The sequence below is a fragment of the Leptosomus discolor genome, chromosome 14 (assembly GCF_034619465.1).
Source record: "Leptosomus discolor isolate bLepDis1 chromosome 14, bLepDis1.hap2, whole genome shotgun sequence".
In the NCBI taxonomy this organism is placed as follows: Eukaryota; Metazoa; Chordata; class Aves; order Leptosomiformes; family Leptosomidae; genus Leptosomus; species Leptosomus discolor.
Window position 1 is genome coordinate 14880521 of NC_141404.1, and position 24574 is coordinate 14905094.

The 24574-nt window shown below is 37.2% G+C and overlaps 1 protein-coding gene across 1 annotated transcript in view; it reads right to left on the bottom strand.

The window, feature by feature from the left end:
* The window catches only part of RBFOX1 (RNA binding fox-1 homolog 1), a 1303251-nt gene extending 1279151 nt beyond the window's left edge, over positions 1-24100 (bottom strand). The window contains exon 1 of the mRNA XM_086472917.1: positions 23890-24100. Within this exon, the coding sequence (XP_086329043.1) occupies positions 23890-24100 (211 nt within the window). The remainder of the gene's footprint in view (positions 1-23889) is intronic.
* Between the last annotated feature and the right edge of the window lie 474 nt (positions 24101-24574).

Below are 24574 nucleotides of genomic sequence, written 5' to 3' on the forward strand. Positions count from 1 at the left end.
AACACTGATTACTTCCACATGCTGGAGGTTTTTACTGGAATATCTAAGAATTCTTCAGTAAATTTTCAATAAGAGAGTGGAACAAGTTACATCACACAGCAGTCTCATAGCTACAATATCAGCGGCATTACCTTAGTTCAAGTTCAGGGACCTGAGAGGAAAAAAATTCCCCCCGAGAACAGAAACCCACTTCCCAGCTAACTTTAGTTGCAAATTTGACATTCAGAAATCTGTAGACACTCTAGCATATTTAATCCAAAGTGACTTGGAAGCACATGCTAGCTCTTTTGATCACCACTCCAAAATCAGTTTAAGGTCTCAAGTTTTACACTGACAGATCTTGTCAATGTACTGCCCATGTACTTTAAGAAAGAGAAGCAATAGAATACAATTAAAATAATCACAGCAGGAAAGGTAACAGACATAGAAAAAAAGATTGTATGCTTTAAACAGCTAAACGAACTTTAAAGCCCAATGTTCTAACACAAGAAATACTAGTTTTCTTTAGAAGGCAATTTATGCATAGTGATAGAGCCAAGTAAAATCCACACCCTTTTCAGCATACCGTATTCAAAAGCCATCCTCTCACATATATTTGTAACTACAAATGTTATTTCCTCCGGATATACTAATTCTGGCAATGTTACTTGGATTATCTCCACAATACAGTTGAAGGAAAAAAATCTGAGGGCAAGACTCGATTTTTTTTTTCTTTCAATATATTTTGAAGAACCATCATTAAAATCACCTAACTTCTCAGAGCAATACAACATAGTGAACATTATTTTAACTAATTCAACAGTATCATAAATATTTGCTCTGTGTCAGATATACGGCCAAGAAGAAGATATCAAGCAAGCAAATAAGCATCAACCAGACTACCTTGAAAAGGGAGTTTATGCAATTTCCATTCCAGACATTAAGGTTGCTGAAGTCTCAGGCATGAACAGATTAGATTTGCAATTACACCCTTCGTTTCCATGAAGCAATGAACCATTTGTGACCTCTTGTAATTAAATCCCTTTCAAGCCACCATATCTTTGGTTTCCTTTTACAGCAAGTTGCTGGACGTCCTCTCCAAAACATAACAGACATGCATTAAAGCACTCTGCCCTGGAAACAAGTGGTTACTGCTTAAAGAAGTAATTCATGAAGTATTCTTGAAATATGGATGGTAATTCATGTCTATTCTGCATTCCTATTACCCATGAGAAAAATCATACTACATATCTTGTTTCCTTTAACCCTATGTCCTTTCCTTTCTCCTTTCTTTGCTGCAAAGCCATGCAGATTAAACTAGAGGAGATGCTCACTTATACCCTCCTCACCTAAATCATAGCCTTGCCTATGGCTGGCTGATTAGGTGATACTGGTTAGGTGAGTAACCATGTCTGCCTGGCTAGGACTGCTTCAGCAAAACTCCAGAACGTTGTGTTGAGTCTTCATCTGGACACAAAACTTTCTCTCTCCTTCTCAAGCTGTGAACTCTGAAAATAGCCTACTGATTAGAAAGCTGTGAACTCTGTGATATGGACTAGCAAATGATCCCAACTATAATTTTTTTTTCTTTTCTCATATAGAAGCCCATTACCAAGAGCATCATGACTATAGGCAGCTCCTGCTCCTGCCATACTTGGGAATGAAAGGCTATTTTCATCCAAGGAAAACACTGACTTTGGAACAAGTGCTTCAGTGTTTCTGAAGGAACTCAGTGATATCAGCGGGTCATTAGCACTAACGGTTTTGCTCTAAAGGTCCATTCTTACTGGGCCAAGCTAATTGCTCATGAAGACATAGCCAAAGATAGTAAGTTTTCTCTATTTCTAATCAGTCTAGGACTCATTGTAGCAGAACAGGAGTTTTCTTCTACTTATATAGGTTCAAATGCAGCACAAGCAAGAATGTCTGATTTAATGAACTAACAAACTTAAACTTAGTCTGACAGACTTAAACAAACTACAGGAAATACACAGAGGATATAGAGCACCTCAGTTACTCATAGAAGATTATTTGGTTAGAAATAGTAGCATTTCCACAGGAAAACTAGATTCAGAGACGTTTCGTGTCATTGAAAGAATACATACGAAAACCTTGAATGCTCTTAGTTATAAAACAAGACAAGAAAATGCGTTTGCCTCTATAGTATGCTGGTATAATGCATATTCAATATAACTCAACATTCACTTAAATATAGTCAGTAGTGTCTATTGCTGCTTCATTATCAGTTTAACATTGACTAATTAAGTAGCATTTAAAATGCAGGTGTAGTGTAATAAGATGGTAGCTGTTATTCATTTTGTGCAGGTCAAATACACAATTAAGATCAGCCTCTAGATCACGCTACAGAGCATTACATAAGTAGCAATTACTTTTGGATCACACATCGTCTTGCATAGCACTTCAATTACATTTAATTACTTAGTAGTTGCATACCAATGAGTCAAAGCAAAATTTACAATGATAATATATTTCCATACATACTTTAACATTTTCCAGTTCTTAAGTACTAGAAATGTAGGATCCAGGTTTTCGCATTGTTTACCAAAACATTTACACTTATTTCTATTTAGATATCTGTAATCCCATGCCCTAAAAATACCCTTAATTCAGTCTCCAAATTCAACGCATTCAGTATTGGTCATAATTTATAATGATCCATAACAAAGAAAATACTAGGTATTAAAGACATGTCTAATTTTGTATAGAAAAATTAAACATGAACCAACACCCAGAATCTGAAGTGAAATAAAACCAAACAAAAACCAGGCATACCATACACATATTTTTGAATAGTCATAGTGATTCATCAAGAGAAAAGCATCCCAAAAAAGTGAGGGATTCTCTATCCAGTCTTGGGTTCCCTGACACAAAGATAAACACCGAGAGTCTTCAGAATAAACACACTTCTATCAAAGTCATCTTACTAGACTCAGAGTGGCAAGTACACGTTCAAGGCCTACGATACTCAGAAACTAACGTTAAGTGGTCAGATGTTCTCAATTTTATACCACACAAAATTTTTATGATCTCTAACTCCATGAAGGTGCATTCCTACCAGGATCTCCTCACATCACTGCAAACTAGTAGTAATAAGTACGAAACAAATAAACGCTTATATTGAGAAGCACACAGCCCAACTCTGAGAAGAGAAAGAACACTTTTAAATTTCACTCAAAGAAGTAATAATGCATGTATAAAAGCAACAGGAATCTCACTACTGACTTCTTTTGATTTTGCATTAGATCCTAAGTGCCTGTTATCATATGAGAGCCGTATTTCTAAGAAGAGGTTTTTTTTAGATACAACCCCTGAATGAATATGAAATAACAAGAACCTAAACTGACTTATTCGATAGCAGACAAAATAAACCCCACAACCCACACCAAAGAATATTAAATCCAGAGATTTTATTTGCACTGAGTTTTAAAAGGAAGTATGGTCATGTCACTCAAAGAAAAAACAAATCGTGCCTCATACTGGAACATTTGCTTAATATCGTAGTGAATGTCAGCTAAAGATTCCTGCTGCAATATTAAACCTGAGAAAAGAAACAGTAAAACTCCAAGTATTATTACTTTGTGACAAAACCATACACTTTGAAAAACAAAAATTCTAAAAGCAAAGCTGACTTACCATATGGCTGCTCTAGTAATATTGTATACAGCCTAACTCTGTGGCCATCCACCTTCCACTTCACAGTGCATGATCTTAACATTCAAGGAAGACCGAATATCTGTGAGACTGAAGTCTGCTTTGAGAATCTGGAAAGAGCATTTGAAGCACACTAACCAAATCGGGGTTGATCTTTGTTTTAGTTTTACAGACTACAAGGAAGTTTCAGTACCATTAAATGCATGTCATTTTTCAAAGCAGTATTTTGATAAATTACTTCTGCTAAGAACCTTGCAGTCGCTTTAGAGAAATCAGCTCTTCTACATTTTGCCTCCCTAGGGAGTAAACTACAGCAAAGGATAGGGTTTTGATGAAAACGCCTATTGTTCTGCATGTAGGATTGGCCTTAATTTTCCAGACAAGAAAGGCTTGAATATTAGATCTGATAAGCCTATAAATTTCAGTTTATAAAACTGGGCCATTTACACTGTCTTGTAGGTCAAAAAAGAATAGATTTCTCAACAATCAAAATTGTTATTAGACTGCAGCTATCTCTGAATAATAGGTCAAACTCACAAGCATGTTCACTTTTGCAGTATCTGCTGAACAAGGATCTCAGCAAAGTGATCCAAACTGTGTCAAACATCAAGTAACTGAGTTGCAATCTTGTTTTCCAACAGCACAGTTCACTAACTAGATTCTACAGGCTCTATAAAGTGCAAAATTATAAGTTTGGCGTTTTGATATGACAAAGAAACCATTAATACACATATCTGCATATCATTAGCACCCGAGTAATAAAGTGGCTTCGTAGATCAGCAAACATTGAAAGCAGGTGGTATTCCTATAATCATCTAACAAATCATCCAGTGATACCTGTATCTGTGTGAGCACATTACACTCTGTATTCACCTCATTTAGTCAACCGAGGTTTAACACAACAAAACACTCTCCAGTTATCTGACTCAGTAACTACAGATTAATTTTAACTTGCTAGGAGAGGAACAGTATACCTGAAGCAGTCATGGTCTTAGACACAAGATATTTATTGATAGCACTGTGGAAGGACAGTTTATTTTGTCTCTACTCTAAATGTAACAAAGAAAACAACCCACTGGGCAGAAACCTGCAGGGATTTTGAAGTGAAGAACAGAAGTTGCAGAAGACTACTTAGAAAACAGTAAGCAGTTTTGTAACCATGGTTTGAATGCTAGATGTGTTTGCACCGCTTTTTTAATACTGAAGTCCCAGAAATGGCCTCACCAAGAGCCTGCTTAAGTTTACCACCATACAGATTCAAAAACATCTTGATATTGTTTTTCCCCGTATACTAAGCAGATGGATACATGATCCAAGATACAATTCCTTAGAAACACTCTGCTGCACTTTAAGACTGTTATATTACTTCCTTCACTGTGCCCATGACCCCAGGAGGAAGAATTTCATTCTGTCGCAGCATGCACGAGATTCTCTCTGCTCTCCAGCAAAGCAATGAAACAGGCACCTGACTTTGAGGATGTGATTGCATCCACCTATTTTAAAGTAAGTTTGCAGCACCACTGATCTAAGTGGAACATACATAGTACTGAAAAGCATGCACAAGCGCTTTCCTAGACCAAATCAAAACGTCTGTTTGAAGAAGGGTATCCACTTCTCATTGTGACCTTACAAATATGCCCTCATTAGTTATGAAGAGCAAAATAAAACTGCATGAGCATGTGGAAGAACAAAAGCAAAAAAGAACAACTTTAAAATGTCTTTATGTTACTGTAAATAGCACAGAAGCAGACTCTACAGAGAAAGCTCTACAGCTTTCATCTGTCACTACAACAGACTGTGTGACCAACTTGGTTGAAGCAGAGGGGCAACCATGACCTAAGGAGTTGTTTCTCTTGGTTTTATCTGATTTATCCCTCATTTTTTTTATTAACTGCTTCCACTTACATTTTATTCCAAGAATTGCATTTTCACAGGATTTTGTTTTGATTTGTAGAGCATATTCTTTTTTCCTTTGATAAATAGAAGTGCTGCACTTATGTAGCAGGTTCCTCTAAAAGATGTAAAGAGGTTAGACATTTTGTTCCCCAAAAAGTGCTTTTATTGTGAATTTTTTTTTTTTTAAATGCTGATTGCATCTGGTTCACCATTTCACAGACGGGTGGAGCCTTTTTTATGAAGATGAGGCCTCCACACAGTGAGCCTGTTAATGACAGCATGCAGGTAGAGTGCCATCTACAATATCAGACACAAAACAGTAATTTGCTGTTGAATGAGTTATGTCAAGATTGTCTTGCTATAAGAGTTCCAAGTATTTAATCAGGCTTTTCAAACTATCTAAACCTCTTATAAAGAATAATGGAAGAAAAGAATTAAGAACTTCTGCAAAATGGTCTTTCAATCTTAATCTCAGTTAAGAACGAAAATTTTTCTTCAATAAACATTCAAAACAGTGACGGTAACATTTTAGCACTTTTCCTTAATACCTTCTCAAAAAAGAAAGTGAAGTCAAATTCCTAGAAAGTGTTCCAATTCATCCTGCCTCAAATGTTCCTCAAGTTCCTAAAACTATTATAGCAGACTACTGAAAGAAACTAAACGACCCACATTTACTGCCAGCAGCTGAGCATCCTTCATTTTGCTGAAACAGGAGCTCACACAGTGCTGTGAGCTCATCTGCCTGGCAAGCCAGAACTTGGGAAGTTATTAATGAAGAGGATACACAAAGTAATTTCTCACAGTAAAGCTTGATCTGGCAATCAATTTAAAACTTCCATTTTAAAAGAAGTTAAAAGAACTTTATTTTGAGCAAGTATCAATGCCTCTAAGTTTCCAGTTTTTAAATCAAGTATCTCATTAACATTTTGGTTTATTCTTGAAATTCCATACTGCTGAAGTGATGGAATTATTTCAGAAACTCATCTTTACTAAAAATTCAATTTTTAATTTATATTCTTGTGTAGCAGCTTACATTCCTGTTTGCAGTCTTAAGATAAATCTGTCACTAAAGTATCACCCAAACAGCTGAAAATGTAGAATGTAACAAAAAAACCAAATCTAAAATTACTACTTTTAAAATATCATGATTGAGGGCAGATTCATGAATTTGAAAAGAGAGCTTTACTTACAATTTAATACTTGAAGTTGGTAATCCAAGAGTAGCTTTATGATAATTCCTACATATTTGTTAGAAGATTTAGAGAGCTTTCGATACATATATATATACACACATACACTTTTCTCATACTAATTGTATCATTTCTTGCATTTCTTAATGTTAAGCAGTTGGCATTTTTTATAATGCTTAAGGTGACATTTGGCAGTTCAGTCCCCACAGATAAAACTGTCCTTATTCCTACAGAAACTTTTTTTTTTGCTTTCACAAAATATGTAGCCCAAAGAATACGCTAAATTATAACAGCTTCAGGATTATCTAATTTTTTTATTCTTCAGAATACGTAGTGCTGGATACTTTCCTTTCCCACTGCAGCTTTTCAGCACTTACAATAGAAAGGTAAAACGGCTATCTAGTATTTATGAAAATAAAGCAAAGTAGAAGAAAGCAAACTGACAACATGATAAAAGGAAGCTCTAAACTGAGCCTCCTTCATCCCTCGAGGAGATGAAAACATACATATCTTGCAGATGTATAGGCCATTGAGGTAAGCAAGTCAGTTTTCTGATCAGAAGCTTTTTCTTCCAGCTACCAAAGTCTCAGCGGTGAAAGCCAAAACCCTGGAGAACTATTCTGGCTACTGTAAACCATATACACCCTGCTAAAGATGGAGACAAAAGGGTAGGGGGAAGGCTGAAAAGAGGCAAGCAGGAAATAAGACCTAGTCATAGGGGATTCCTAAATCCCAAGATTCTAAAAACAACTTCAGAAAGGACAGGCTGGCTGAAACATTGATTTGTCCTCTAATTAAAGGCAATGCGATAATGGCCTCAGCACTTTGTCTGGGTTTCAAAGTTCCTCATGTTATTTTGGGATATGACCTGTCTATGCACACACACAGTAAGACATCTTTCACTAGTTCTCAGAGATCCCTGTGTGTTGCTGTCAACGTCTCAGGCCAGTACACCCCAAAAGCATCCAGAATTTAATCAGAATTTAATCTGAAGAAAACAATGAGACTTTCTGAAGTACCTATATTTTTTTAAAAAAAGACAATTCTAATTATCTTATCTCATTTAGTAATGAGATATCGGGGCACAGACTTACCTTTTCTCCCCCCAACACAATAAAGCTCATTTGCAATGAAAGCCTGCTGTGTAAGTGCAGTTTACGCACACAGATAGGTATCAAAGTCAGCAGTAACAATTCAGCCATCTCTAGCACTCCAAGTTATCATCACAACTAGAAAAATTTTCAAGAGAACTATTTGTTCATCCTACCTATCTTTTGCACTTGTTGGGAAATGTTTACTTGGAAACATCTCCTCATATCCGCTTCAGGTCACCCTATTCTACAAGGCACCTCACGTGCTACAATGAGGAAAGGACATGGCTTTGCTTTACGTTGGCTGTTTCATCTCCCTGACGATTGTGAAGGAATCCCCCCAGTCCTCCTCCCAATCTATAAACTGAAGGAATCCACAGAAAAAAAACTTAGTGGCTTCAAAGTGAATTTGGGAATGAGGTGCAAAGTTAAACAAATACTTTTATCTGCATGTTGCATTTGGTCTTTAACATTACCTTCCACGCACACTGAAAATCCTGTCCCTGTACCAAATGTAACATGCAAGACTGCCCATTGGTAACTTTCCCAAAGACCATCTTAGAACATCTGAGCAACTCAAACATGACTGATTTTCTAACAGCTAGGAAGCATAAGAACTAAGCATGTTATTAAGAAAACTAGTTATGATAAAGGAGGGACACCTTTAGACTACTGCAAAGGCAGTTTAGCTGTTTCCTCTCAGTCTCAGAAGAGGAATTCAGGTCCACACTTTACCAGAACCATCTGCCACATCTGCCCAGAAGGACAGAGCTAGAATCAAGGGGCCAGTTGCCCTCCCTGGCACAGCCACATACATTACAAAACATCAGTTTCCCAGAAGATGCAGTTGCCTCAGTTCGCATCTGTCTTGCTTTCTCACTGAACTAATAGGTTTCTAGGATTTTAAACAATGTTAATGCAGATCTGTGTTCCTCCCTTTTTGAGAGGTGGGTTTCATATCTGGCTCAAGTCACCATTCCTATGATGGAATGAACTGCTGATTTGTAACTTGAAGTGAAGATTTCCTTCCCCCAGATAACAGAAATCCTGCTCCAACCACAGATATCCTGATCAAATAAAGTCCGAGAACAGCTGTTGACATCTCCCTGTAGTTTACACCAAACTTTGTTCCTGTTCCAGCACAGCTACAACTGGTTCCTAGTTTGACATCGGCTTCATGAGAGACAGGTCACTTAAAACTGAGTGACCATTCCGCTCCGTCTGTGTGGCTTCTCAATGTCATCTTCCCCCGTGTGTGTAATTTTGCAAAGATTTTTGCATAAAAACTCAAGTGGTTTTAAGTATTCATCAGCTCCTGCTGCTCCCTCTCCACCCAAAAGCATAATGCCAACTCTGACACTGCAATCAATTACATAGTAACTAATTGCAAAGATTGTGCCTCCAGGTGAGGAAGGAGCAGCAGGAATAGATGAACTCTTCAACCATTTTCATGCAAAAGCCCCACACAATAAAGAACAAAAAAAAAAATTAAACACAAGAAAACAAACATGACAATTTGTTTAATTAAATGTTTGTGTCAGTTCTGCAGGAGGTATCAAGGCTCTTGCAATACAGGTGCACTTTTACTCTAGTCTTAGAGGGCTTAAAATTTAAGTCTGGCGCATACATAAAAAACAGATTCGAGCTCGGAAGATTTAGGAGGACCCCAATGTCATCTGTGGAATTTTTGCCATCTCCTTCAGTTTAAGTGAAACCAGAGTATGTCTAGCGAGTATTATCCAGAAAGCAATTATCTCCCTTAGGCCTAAACTAAGGGAAATTAGTTACTGTGTTTGCAAATCAAACTCTGTGGCAGTCATATTGAAAAGTTAATTTTGAAGGTGGAGGAGCCTGCCAGGGCTTCCTGGCAGTGAATGCAGACAAAGATTATATTGAATATAAGCCCAAATCACCTTCAAGCTGTAGCTTAACATATAAACCCTTTGGAAGAAGCCAGGCTTTTATTATCAGCAATAATAAACACACTTTCCCAGTTTACATAAGGCCTTTCATCAGACATTCATGATGCTTTTCAAACTAAGTTTTAGTTGAACCTAATGGAGGTGTGCATGTTAAAGTGTTATTGTTGCTGTTTATAAAATGGATAATCCTAGAATATGAGGATTTTAACTACTTGCTTTGTGATACAATTCTTGATAAATTGTGCTAAGAAATCCACTTGGGGAATCAGGAGACCTTTGACTGAACTAATAAAAGCACAGCTAAAAGCAAGGAAATTTTAACTTCTTTCTAAGTTAAAGATGTAGGAGAAAAATTACCATGCAAAGGGAGAAAACAAAACATTAGTCAGATACACAGCTGCATTCTTTGTCTTCGTTCCCTAAGGAAAAACGGATCTTGGGACACTAAGACACAAAGCATTGGATTCTGCCATCCATCTACCCAATAGCATCCAGTGCCAACAAGGTAAAACCATGAAGCTCTAGACACGACAAACATCAAAGGTCAAACACTGTGATGAGTACCAAATAATTTGAACATTGTCAAAGACAAAGCAAAGATGTTTAAATAGAACCTGACATCCAAGCTCCAGTGAGACACACTCTTAACAGGTCTCATCCTCTATTGCTATGACTTTACTGACCAATTTCTTTGGTCACGTCCTTCTTCGAAGGGAGCAAAAACACCACCTTAAGATTTTGAAGAAGCAGCCTCAAGAACAGCAAAGTAGCTTGGGAGCTTCACGACAATTCCTTGCATTAGTTCCCTCTCTTCTTGACACCTTTGAGAAAAGCAGATTGTTTCCACTGTTTATTCCCTTACATTTTACCCATATTCCTCCACCAACCAACTTCATCTTTTCAACGGAGAGGCTTTGCTTCACTAAAATATAATTTCTTTGCTAGGTGAAAGCAATGACATTTCATCAACCTTCCTCCAATTCCCCCTTAAACTCTCTGTAAATAACAAAATATTTTCATAAGGAAGGCTGTTCAGATGATTTTATGTAATTTGTTATTACAGACGAAACTTGAAGGTTTTGACACCTGAAGCTGTTGGACACTTCTTTGACACTTGAAGCACTTCACACTAGAAGCCTTTGGAACTACGTGGCTAAAAGGTACGACATAGTAAGTGCATGTTTATGTGATGTTTTGCTGCTTGTGAAGAGAATGGTCTAGATACTGACTCCTGCCAATTCCAGTGTCATCCAAGACAGCTACTATTACCAGACAGCAAACCTCGCTGACTTAAGGTTCACAGTCAGGGTTACCCAAATGTCCATTTCTTTGAAAGCTTTCTTGGTCCTATTGCTGACTAAATGAACACTGAGCTAACAATGTATGCTGCAAGGGACTTATGATAAATGGTCTCTCTAGCATCTGCCAGCAGGAACTATGCTCTGCAACCCCAGAAGTGTCCACTTTCCTGCTCCCAGTGGAAGTGCATATGGAATCGATTTCAAAAGTTCAAACTAAAGAGGAGCAGAAAGAAAAGATCAGTGAATTTTCAAAATCCTATAGATAGCACGTAATTTCTTGAGTTGACAGGAAACAAACCTTACACTTTGAATTGCTCTTCAGACAACAATTCCTTAGCCCAAGGAATAGGCTCAGTAGCTGGAAGTTTTGTGTATAGGGCAAACACACACATTTCATTTCTAGGATTCCTGAAGTCCGCATGCCAAAATTATATATTAACGAAGTAGGGTATTTTGGGCTTAGAAAAAAAAAATTCCTGGCAGTTACAAAAACTGATGCAAGACAAAAATAGCAACAGGGATGTGCATCCATTTGCACAATCACATAATATATACGTAACTAATTCAATTCTGCAGCCTCTGTGAATTGGTATAGTGTTCAAATCTCAATACTAATTTAGTAACCTGTAACAGCTACTTCTTTAGAACCTCCAGATGAAGAGCTGAAGATTAGCACATGAAAAAGCTCCCTTCCTTTAGCAAACAGATTTAAGACAAACATGTTTAGCAATCACACAGCTGGTATATAAAAAAAAAAATCTACTGTAGCAATTTAAGCAAATGCTCGTTTTATGAAAACAAGCTTTAAGAAAGTAAAGAGATAATAGGATGCTATCATTTGTATATGTAGAATTCCAATGAAAACTGCCAGATACTGAGAAACCAGATCAATCTGTACGAAATACCATTAATTGCTGTTTATTTTTATTTTTTTCTTTACCAGGTGGTTTGAGCACATTGCTTTGTGGGATTATGTTTTTTCCCTAGTGAAAAAAAAAAAACAAAACCATGCATCTGTCCTCTCAGCTTTACCAGGCATCCCACTTCCCTAACATTGTGCAATAGCTGTTCCACAAAATGAACTTCCCAGTGCATGTGACTCTTCAATGCTATAGTACAGCCCAGTGTTTCAGAGGCAATGCTGTATGTTGCACAAACATTGCTAAAAGTACATTATTATGGCACAGGAGAGAACTAAGAATTTGCTAGGTCTCATAACCAAACTGCCACCGCTCTCTAATAACACTGCACTTCATCCTCTTAAAAGGTATCAATAGTCAAACTTGTATCTACAGCTCCCAAGTGAACGCAACTCTTCTGTTTGCTGATGGTCCCTCACTGCTTTGTCTTTGCCTTGTCCAGGGCATTCAGTGATGATTCCAACCACCTCTGGAGGTGAGATTTCTTTTATCTGGGATTTAGATATCAGTTATGTACATCTTCAGTAAACAGGTCAGGCTTTTCTGTGAAAGACGTAACAAGCTGATCACCTTCCAGCAGCATCACACAATCCCACTGCAGTCAGGGACAAAGAAGTTGAAGAGCACATTGGCCCATCATTTTTTTTCAACCACACAGTTGGGGTTTTTTTCTGGTTTCTGTTTGTTTTGGTTTTGCTAAAGCTTCCCTGCTAAGAAAAATCCACACTCTACATACCCCCAAGGGAACAGCTTTAGCAGTTACCTTATGTACTGGTTACGGACATTAAGTCCTGAGACACCAAACTTGTGTCACAAATATATTTGGCCTTTTGTCCAAACTGACCAATCAACTAGGAAGGTTAAGGATCTTGGAAAGTAATATTTGAGAAAAAATTCATCTCTCAACAGATAACAGCAAGATATTAATTCTGTTTAGACTTCTTGGTTCTATCATATAATGAAATATATTTTTTTAAAATCACCAATCAACATATCGTAAGGGGAAGAAGTGGCTGCCTAATGTTGCACTGATCTAGGACAATTAGGGAAATCAGAATACAGCTCAGGACTATGTAACAGAATGACAACTGATGGTAGGTTATGGAAAATAAGCATGGTCCAACTTGAAGTGATTTTTGATTGAAGATTTGTAGTTCCATTTATAAAAATAAAATATCATATCCACTCTGGAGTTCTAACATACATATCCAGATTGGTTTAACTGTAGAGCTACACAGCACACTTTAAAATGAATTAAAACCAATCACATAGGGAAAAAAAAAAAAAGGAGCAGGGTCATTCCAATTAAGATGCCTCTACAGCTATGTCCCACAAGGATCTGCTCTTCCATGAATATTATTCAGTGACTTTTTTCAATGAATTAAGGAAAGTGGGTAGGTATAAATCAAATAATTTGTAATTTTCAGCCAAAAAAATCAAATAGCAGCCATAAATTCTGGGCTTGTCTGACATAAATGCACTTCCACATCGACAAACACAGAATAATTTGTGGCAAAAGCAGAATGAGTGCATAGTTCTGCTCAGCAGCAGCATACCAACAAATTCAGAACCTGAAATCCAAGGCAGAGCAGTACCTAAACCATTGAAATATTAACAGGGGACCATCCAGCAGAATCCTATTTCTTCAAAAATGTTGAACATGAAAAGAGCCAGAGAGGGTGGAGATTAATTATTGCAGATGGGAAAGACAGACCTTCAAGACAGAAAACAGAGTACACTGATAGATTTACTTAGTTCATCCAAGAGAAGGCAATGACTTTATTCCCATCGTGGGAGTCAATAAGATCTGGTGCAACAAGACTGTATAGGCTGGGATGTGCAATTGGGACAATTCCAACTACAGGAAAGTATATATCTTTTTTAATCGGCTACTGCAAGAAATTTACCTGGGGATTTGATTAATTGTCCGTGACCCGTAGTCTTTAATCAACAATGGCTGTTTTATAAAAATTACATGTTCTAACTCAAACAGAAGTTACAGAGTTAGTACTAAATTTTAACAGAAGCCAGGGTCTAACAGTCAATTTTAGTGCTCAAATCTAAGAAAGGTCAATATATTAGTGGCCAAGAGCATCATGCCTTTGTGTAACATGTACTTACATAGGGCCATCAGAAGAAAATACTGTCACATATCCAAAATCTATTGTACCTGCAAGATTTGGAAACCAACCTGCAGTGAGAGAAGAAATTTTGTTCTGCTGCTTTTCCGAGAACCAGTGTTTTTTTAAATCTAATGCAAAAACTTTCTACAATGTCATTATTTATTCTAAACTACATAAAAAGTGATTAATTGCTCAAGTAGAATTCATTCCATTTTATATAGACTCTTTTAATTCACAGACAGTTTCTAAACAAAACAATCAATGATTTTGCCCTCTGAAGACAGTGAAAAGATTAGGGGTTTTAGTTGAAACATATATTTTAGTTAAAGAAAAACAACCTCTCAGCATCTCAGAGCAGAATTACTTCACCACTGTATTATTGACCTGAATGCTTACTTTCCATTCAGTTATGGCCCAGCTCAAAGAACTAACATAATCTCAGTGTGGTGACAGTTCAGAATTTTCCATACTAAATCCATTTATATTTTTGTGATTAGCCTTCAGTTTTTGGAAAATAACATTCACTGAAAATATTGTGTGTTGAATGCACAGTAGATCTCAACTAGTAAACTAGACATTTGTACTATCACAGAAATTTATATACATTACAACAAACCTTTTTAAAGCACATGTGTAATTAAATAAAAATGTTGCCAAATCCTGCATAGTGTAAGTGGAACTGGGATGTAGACTCAAGTGAGATTGACAGATTTAAATGCAAGATAAAACTATGCAGCCTGTCTCACCATCTCTTTCTTCTACTCTTCTTCCAGTACCCCTCAGTCAGGACCTATTTCTCCCCTGTTGTTCTAATTCTGTGCTAGTGAAAAGCCTGTCAATGTACAGGTGCAGCTAAGTATACTCTTTACTCAGCTCCAGCACAACTTTGTGACTCGATCAACCACAAAAATACAGTTATCTTACCTTACCAGAAACTGCCAAACATCTCTTACTCTTGCTGAGATTCTAAACTGGGCTGGCCTATCACACCCAGTCAAAGAGTAGTGACTTTGGATATTGAAACATGGGGACTAGCATAATGAATATAAAATGACTTTTTTTACCCACACAAAGCATATTTAGTGCTCACTAAATAGGACAGCAGAAGAAAGCAACTCTGATCCACTATGCTATAGATCAGTACAAATTTACTGGATGAAATGCAGTCCTTGCTGTTTGTTCAAGTTTTCCTCTGCCATAAGTTCACTTAAGGCTACGCATATTTATTTGGCATTTGCACTAGTAAAGCTAAGCCCCGGTTAAAAGAAACAAATGTTCAACAGAAAGCGCTAAATCAGATTCAGGTATCAAGAAGAATATCAATAAGAAACATGCAATCAGCATTCAAAAACCACAGATCATTACCAAGGTAGTATTTGACAATATATCACATTTTTTTGGTCCACGCTATGCGGCTTTCCAATACCTGCGGTCATTCTGACTTACAGCAAATACAGAAATAAGAATTTTAAATGGCTATGAGCTTACACAATCTCATCTTAAAGAAAACTTGCAAATACCACCTTGCTAAAATCCCTAATCATTAAGTTCAGAACAAGGAGACTGAGTAGATAACACTTCTTCTCTAAAACAGGAATTTATCATGCTATTCATGGACATCAACAATAATAGAAACTTCATGAAAACTTTAAAATTTTTCATCATTTCCTTACTATCAAAGGCAACCAATACCACCAAAATAATTACAGGAGCTGGGGAAATACAGAGCACTTTAAGTGTATGCCATTAACATCTGATCCTATTCTGTCTTTGCTCGACTATTCAAGGTCATTATGACCTTGGGGAAACACAGAGCCCTTTAAATTTCTGCCAGTGATGGCTGATTCTACGGTGTCTCTGCTCAATTATTAAAAGCCATTATGACCCTGCACAGTTCTTGCTAGCCTTCAGGCAACAACACTGAGCAAGTAATACATGACAGATACTCACCTTTGTTCTCTTTTAACAGCCTTTATTTGCTTATAGTGATGAAGTATAACTAACTGTTTCAGACATTATCTCGAGTCACAGGTTGGGGATCACTAGTCTTAACAGCTGAGGCCTAGAACCCAAGCAGCTAGAGCATTTCAGACCGTGACTTGCTACACAGTCTCAGACAAGTATGTGCTTCTCTCTCCCTTCACCTTCTGACTTGTCTGCCCAGTTACCAAATAGTTAATAATATTTTTTTTATGAAATGAAGGACCAGAGTTGTGTTATCTCCTAGGGATCCTAAATCATCTGTAATAAACAGTAACATTTGAAGTAAAATGATCCACAACACAGTCTACATTTTCTTGCAAGTACCTGAGACAGCAGAACAGAAACACTCTATAGCGTCATCATCACACACAACTCCGTGTAATGGCTAGTATAACATGGCTGAGACGCATTATATTGTAAACATGCAGAACGTAACTAGAAGGTAAAAGAAAGACAGCTTTATACGAATTATTGTGCTTAGGGAATCTTTTTCACTTTAAAAAAGTTTTGCTTTTAGGACTAGAATGAAAGTATCTTTTCCAAGGACTGCATCTACCAACATGTCCTTTCCTGCCACTTCTCATTGATTCGTGACTCTTAGGTGGACCTTTATTAATTAAATCTCAGTATACCTAACTGAGAATTACTTCATTATCTACCACTTACAGTCAATGACATTAAGTTACTCAGCTGTTGTATTTTCCTACACCAAGCTATGAGAAGATTCCTGTTCATAACCAGCTTGCTTCACAACTGTTGAAAAAGTTATGTCCATTTTAATAACAGCTTAAGATGCCAGAAGGAAAGCGTTCAGGACAAGTATCAAAAGTAAGTGTTCTGTATTCTTAATTTAAAGGATAAGTGCCTTTCTAGTGTAGACAAGATTATGTCTACCTCCTTGGGCTGTTTAAAGAACTGCTCAGTGGACAAAGCAGTAGAACACATTAAGTGCATTCTCTAGGGAGAAGTTACATGGGTGGCAGTGCACCAGACACTACAGTCTAATTTAATGGAACAAAATAGGAAACTCTTTAGTAATATCACACTCACAAATGAGTCTGAACATGAAATAGTCCACAGGAAAGGGAAAGCTGGTAGAGCACCAACCTGCTTCTATTTTCAATTTTTGCAGAGCTTCTACGGCATATTCCCCATTGTTTCAATCCAGGTTAATGACTAAGACTGCTAACATTTAAAAAAAAAAAAAAAAAAACCCACACCTAGAAAGTAAATAATTTTATTATTATTTTCTAAATCATAAAGACTTAAAATGAAAATATTTTTCACAATGACTGGGGGATTATTCAATGCACACTAACCTATATTGTGTTACAGAAAGAGTAAAAGAGCAGCAAATAAAAGCAAAACATAAATATCTTCACTTCATACTTCCACTAATTCAACTCTGTAGACCAGAAATGTCTTTTGCACTTCAGAAGATTTTAATGCATTTGGGTTGTAATTTCAATCAAAGTAATATTGCAATTACTCTACAAAAATTACAGTATTAAACAATTGATTATTCAAATTGAGACACAAATGCTCCATGAATGTTCCTTATCAGTGAAATTAAACTTCCAATGGGTAAATACAAAGGCCTTATGCTACTCTTGGTTGCAACTGCAGGTTAAAAATAGGCAGTCATTCACTGAATAAAATTAAATTTCCCCCATGTCAAAACAATCAGGCAGTCCATATGAAGTCTTTAGTTCTGTACACTTAGCCCCTGCCATCTACTGATCTGTCCTAATAACTACAGTAAAAATGTTAAAATTAGGTCATCCATAAAGGTCTATTTCTGATGCCTTTATTTGTCTTAGCCAATTCCTTACTGCAGTTATTCCTATCAAGTCACAGTGACACTGTGATTAATGCCCACATTTACTGACGTGGGCATTAACCAGCAGAAGGTTAATAAGAGGATGAATCTGTTGCAGGGAGAACATTTTCCATCGACTTGTTCTTGGACTTGGAATCAAGTCCAAATCAATTTTTGAAGATCACTTACCCACCCCTTTCTACATAAAGGCTCCCTTACTAGCATTTAGCAAACACTCCTGTGGAAGTAACTCCAGCAGATTATATCAATACCACCATTCACTACTTCTAAGGAATTATTCTCTCCTTTCTTTCCATTTCTAAATACAGATAATTATTCCTCTGTCCTGGATCACTGAATTTGATTGTGTTCCAAATCAAAACAACAAAAACATTAATTCCAGCGTATATCACAGTTTGCCTAACAAGTCAATAAACTAAATCCTCAAGTTACTCTCTAAATTAGGTAACAAAACTCAAAATAGGCAAGAGTAATGGCAAATGTAGACTGCTTTACACAACATGTTCCAAATGTCATGCTACTAAAAATGTTTCAAATTTTTTTGAAATAGAAATCCTGAAGAAGGTCTGTTCCCTCCCATAACATCTGAGGACAAAAGGATCTCAATAGATTTAAACAATATTACAAGGAGGACCTTATACCTAAAACCTAAACCACAGCATTGACAGCAGAGGTCTTCAATCTGCTTAGGACCCTGAAAGTCAAAAATCAGCACCTTAAATTGGACTCATTCCAGTATGGACACACCATCCCAGGTGCTCTCTCTCTCTAAACATGATTCCCCTTCAAAGTAATATTCATAAATATGATCAAGAGCAAAGCCATATATACACAAACAAGTTTTCTTAATAAACCAAATTTAAGGAGCAAATAAATTTTCTAAAACAAAAAATTTGTAGGAGAAACTGCATTAACACAGTGTAGAGCTGCGTGGCAATGCACAGAAAGGTCAAACTGTCAGACTTCAGATCCACTTCTCAGACTTGAGTCCATGCTGATGTATATATTTCATGAAATAAACTTCAGTTATTGAGCCACAAACTGCTCGTCATATAACCTGAGCTAAACATAGAAGATAATAAATGTGCATTTCATTTGTCTAGGTTAACACCATTCTTATATTCAATGCCTCCTCGTATCTTTGCTATTTACCTTAAGTACTTGCATGACAGCAGCTTTCGCCGCTAAAGGCACATACTGAAGTTTCTGCAGTGAATCCAGGTGCAGGGTTCAGTTCCTATATCCTCACCTGGTCTTTATAGAGCTTTTAATTTGATACCAAGAATTCAGACCTGTCCCTCACATGAGGGAATTTTACCTTGAACTGAACAGTAGGCCTTTTAAGTTCCAAGATCCTGTCTCAATTCCTAGAAAATCCTTTCTCTCCTCCTGAGAAATAACCTTTCAAATGATCAGCTTTCCAAGGTGTGTTCTTCTACAGTTTAGGAATACTGGTACACCAGCTGAGAACTGAAACAAAGTGCTTCTATCAAATAGGCCCAGTAAAAGTTTAACATGAAGCAGCAGTCAGACATCAGGGAACAATGAAAGGAGGAAGGCTTCTCTTATCCTTAACCATAGCCCAGCTGGACCAGGCATTCAGGATCTAGGTGCCACACGATAGTGCCACTGTGGAGAACAGGCGGAAAGGCCATAGGGTCTGGAGTGAATCTTCATTCGAAATGTCCCAAGCAGGCAGTGATAAGCATGAGAAAAGCACACTAAAAAATTAACCCAACATGAAATGTAGTTTCCCCTCATTTCAACCGATCCAGAATTCCCCCCAAATTACTACCTGCTTTTAAAGATTAAATATTTTGAAGGAGTGGCTTTCCCAGCACTTTTAAAAGTAGTAAAGACAAGGTTCAATTTGTTCTGTATACAAAGATGAGGACATCACATAGCATGCCACATCTTCCTACCTCACCTGTGTTTTAAATATCTGTTAACATCTGAGATTTACAAGGCTGGATTTGTCACATACTACAAGTTTACTGTAATCAATTCTTCAGAATTGATCAGCAAAAGCAGTTTCCTCCTCTTATAAAAGTATTAAATAACAAGTTTTCATACACTTTTCTCAGATTTTTTTACATGATAGTCCCAAAACTGCAATAAAGACATTACTTTTGGTGCTAATAATGAAAAGTTGCAGTTTTTCTTCACTGTACTTCTACACTTTCCTCTTTTCCAAGTCTTTGCAAAACCAATTTTTGTAAAAATTTGAGACAGTGCTTTAATTCCCCAATGCATTGAGTCTTTCTGAAAGTTGTTTAAAGGGAAAAAAGTTCAAGCTCTCTCCTACACAATCCTGAACAGGTGACATTACAGATGAAAACCCAGTTAAGACTGCTGGATGCTATAAGAACACTAGAGATGTCAAACCAAGCCCAGGAATTTGGTCTTGTTCTGTAAGTTTTGCACAAACTTTTAAGGGAAGAAAAGGTTGGGATGTAAGAAAGCAGGCATTGTGAATACAGAACTATCTTTGCACCAAAATCCAAACAACCTTCACCAGGCCATAAGGACTAACGGTTAAAGAGAGACCAAACAAGGCTGTATCCTTTAAGTACAAGGATACATGCTTAATGATCATAACTCATGGATAACTCATATAAGCTAGTCAGGGGAAGAACACATTTATCAGCCTAGAAGAAAAAAAATCATTACTTTCATACTTACTTTTTTACATGTTTTCTGTTTCAGTAAATACTATTTTACACTAAATTAATAATTTCTAGTATGTGCTGGAGGATGGGTAGGGTGACAATCAACCATAGGACATCATGTAGCTGACAGTTATGGTCATTCTCCAGGCATACAAGAGGTAGATTGAATTCTACAGAGATCCTAGTTAAATACTTTTACCGAAACTTTTGATGAAAAGGGGTGACTCATTAGCTCTTCCAAATGCTAATTCCCCACCATGTGTATCAAACGAGACATTTTTAAGTTGAACCTTACTACAAAGATTGAATTCCATTTTGTTTCAGCCAAATGCTTCATTCTGATGCTATGCCAAAAAGAAACATTACCGAGGAAAAAAATTACATGGCCTTAGACTACGTGATTCACACCTGCTGTGAGCAGTTTCCTCACTATAAATGAAAGTAATAAAGAGAGATAGCAAGAAGCAAATTATTTTAACAGATGTCTAAATTAACAGTTACAGTTTTACCCCAGGTTACTATATTAACAAGCTACCGGTACTAAGCGAAGGAATCATTCCAGGTACCACTGCAAACTAGTTGGCAAATGCCTCCCTCCATTCCAATGGCAAACAAAACAGTTCTGTCCAGTGAAGCTAGTGGCAGAAACGTCCTTCTGCAACCAACTCCTGCACAGCAGCAGCTACTCTTATAAATACACAATGCCAACTAAGTGCCCAGAAGTATTACGCATCATTTCACGAGCATAAAATATAGATAGTGTTTGCAGTCTCTCATAATACAAGATTTCATAATAAGCAGAGTAATGAGTTAGAGCAGACAACCTAGGTAGATTTCTTTCTTCTAAACTGAAGAATGTAGGTTGAATCAGGCAAATAACAGTGGAATAAAGAAATAGCACACTTACTGGGCTGATTTTTTATTACTAGTTCAAAAATGAGTCAAAGCCTATAATTTTTTTTTAATGCCCTTCTTTAAAATAGAAGACATAATGGACTATTAGGAAATGTTCTTCCAATGCATGCATTGATTACCTATACCACTATGCCTATTAAAATAAAGATTCTTCTAAGCACAGAAATGAAGTCATTCCAACGTTTCCTAAGGGCACACAGTCCATCTTTTCCAGCAGCTCACTCTCTACTACGAGAGATGCTTACAGTGATTGTTGAACAAGTTTTTATTGTTTTTAGAAGGAGTTTCATGTGAACAGAATTTCAAATGTCACATAATTGATTTCTAATAATGTCTCCAACTCAGACACACTGCTTTAAATGGGACGGGGAAAAAAAATACTGGAACTTTATACAAAACGTAGCGCAACATCCCAAGCAAGAGTCCACTGAAGTGAGTGGAAATAATAGCTTCATTGAGCTTTGACGAATTTTGAATCAAAGTCAGCTTAGTTTAAGAATTATGATAAGAACAATTGCTTTATTATAAAAGCTATTTAAGAATAGGTTTTTTGGGAGAGACTGAAATAATTCCTCATTATTATCACATTTCCTTTGTTAATATTTTTAGCAACACCCGATGAAAAGTCAGAATATAGTGTTGGAGCAGATATATACAGGTCCTTGAAAGGACAAAAAGAGGACAGGTAGTCATCACCACAGAACTTTCTTGCAGTGGTAAAACATTAATAAGGGAATAAACCAAGGCTCACAAATGGGGAAGAGGTCAGTGATTTAGGTACACCTCATTCTAGTACATTCTGCATTCTAAAATTGATCCCTCAAGAGACTTATTCAATTAAGACCTATTTTTCAATAACTTCCTAATCAAATATTATAGTAAGATGTATTATCAAAAACACTTTTACCCCAACCCGTAGTGATACTCAGTTACGGATATTTGTGATTAAGTGGAATGGAGTTACTTTCAGAAAAAAAAAAAAAAAAAAAAAAAAAAAAGAGTTATGATTTGCCCAATTAACTTGCCTGTATATTGTGTATATTTGTGGGGAAAAAATATATCTCTGCCAGAAGTGGTATCAGAACCAGAGTGCTACTTTGATATATGAAAGTTAAAAAGAGTATATCTTCATAAGCATTGGAAACCCAAAATGTAAACTTAGGCTGAAGAGCAGCTATATGCAGTTAAATGAACCAATAAAAAAAAGACTTTTGTTTGTATAAGCTGACACTCTAGACACATTTTAAATACTTTTGTGAGTCAGGAAAACTGTTGCATTTAGAGATGACCTTCTGCCAGAATGAACTGAGTAATCTACCTTTCAAATTATATAAAAACGTAAATCCTACGGAAATGTGGAGCATCTACTTGGCTACTTGAAGTGAGTAAGTTATTTCATTGAATCAATTCCAGAAGAGAAAAAAAACTACATTTCAGAAAACTTCTAGATAAAATCTGTACACTAAAATTGCCAGCAGCTATTAAGCAAATTCTAGAAGCTGTACTCTCACTGTATGATGACTTAAACAGGAAACATCTACACCCAAGACATTGTACCCACCTCCCCCCACTCCATTTCTGATTGAGGGAAGCAGCTAGTATGTGGCCAGGAAAAGTACCTGGCCCAAACCGCACCGTGAGAGGAAAAGATCCAGCTGGCTGGAAATCCACGTTTGCCCCCTCTCCCCACAGTTTTCTACTATGCCTCCAAAACCTGCTGACAGGCTCAGCAGCTAAGATAAAGAACCGGTCAGAAAACACTGACAAAGTTAACCTCATATAAAGATCTAGTAACAATGATGTTTATAAGGACAACTGTTCAGCAGCTCTTTTTTTCAAAATCTCAACAGATGCCATTTGCTCCCTCACCAGATGAAATCTCTAGGCACCAACTCTCCTCTTCACCTGAAGGCTCTACCCTCACCCCCTGCTGTAAAATAGTATTTCACAACATAAATACAGTTGCAAGTCTGGATGGACAGATTGACAAACCACCCAAATGTCCAAATCAATGTATCAACTGTTACCCAATTCCTAAACAGATACAGGGAGCTGAAAAACAAGCTCTAGCAGTTAATATTCTCCCCTCACTCCCCCCAAAAAATACCACTTCTCTGACATACACATTTTTCAAGCAGCTAACAGTGACAGCCAGATTAAAATACACACTCCTGCACTAAAAAGCATGTAGCCAAGATAGGAAACTAAAGAGTAACATTCATATAACCTCAGTGAGACGGGACACTTCATTGTATTCGTCCTACACTACTTGATGCCCAATTACCAACTTCAGGACAACAAATAATTTCAAAGGTAACCTCACGGCCCTTCCCCCTTCCCCATCTCAGAGCCACTAAAGATCCTCACTTACACTTTTGCCTTCACCACCTCCTTCAGGCACAGGCTCTTCTCTGCCTAAACAAGGCATTATTTCTTCTGCTGCTGCTGCTCCTCTGTCCTTCCCAATGTTTCCTCCTTCGTTCCCCAGCTTCAACCTCTTCCCCTCAGGTTGAGAATCATCCTCATCCTCTCTTCTCATCTTGCCTTCTCTGCCTCGCTGCTTCACCACATCTTCTGGGCTGCCACAGGAAATTGACATTTTTCAAGTGTTGTGGACTTTTTTAAAAGACTGATGAAGCTGCCTTTTTGAAGGAGATTTGGCTTCTGAGAGCTCCGATGTGCTCTGGCTCCTCTTAAATTTTTAAGTGGTGTTTCGAAGCCTTTGCAGGAATCGCACATAGCACTCCTGTTTCTCTGCCGCCCTCTCCTGAGCACTGTGTAGCACTGTGCCCGAAGAGTTTCCAGTGCATGCTACTCACAAGCTTCTTTCTATATTCCACCCCCCGTACGTAATAAAAAGTAATAACCTTTCTATATTGATTGTACGCACAATTCTGCTGCTTACGTTGCCAAAACCCTTGTACTTCTGTTCTACTTGATCAAGAGTAATTGCCTTTCCTTATAGTACAAAATATTTGCTGCACCTTCTTTAAATCCAAGTTTACCTCTGTCCCCAAGGGACACAGTGGTTTGTGGTTATATACTGTTGTTGATGCCAAGAATGATTACCTAT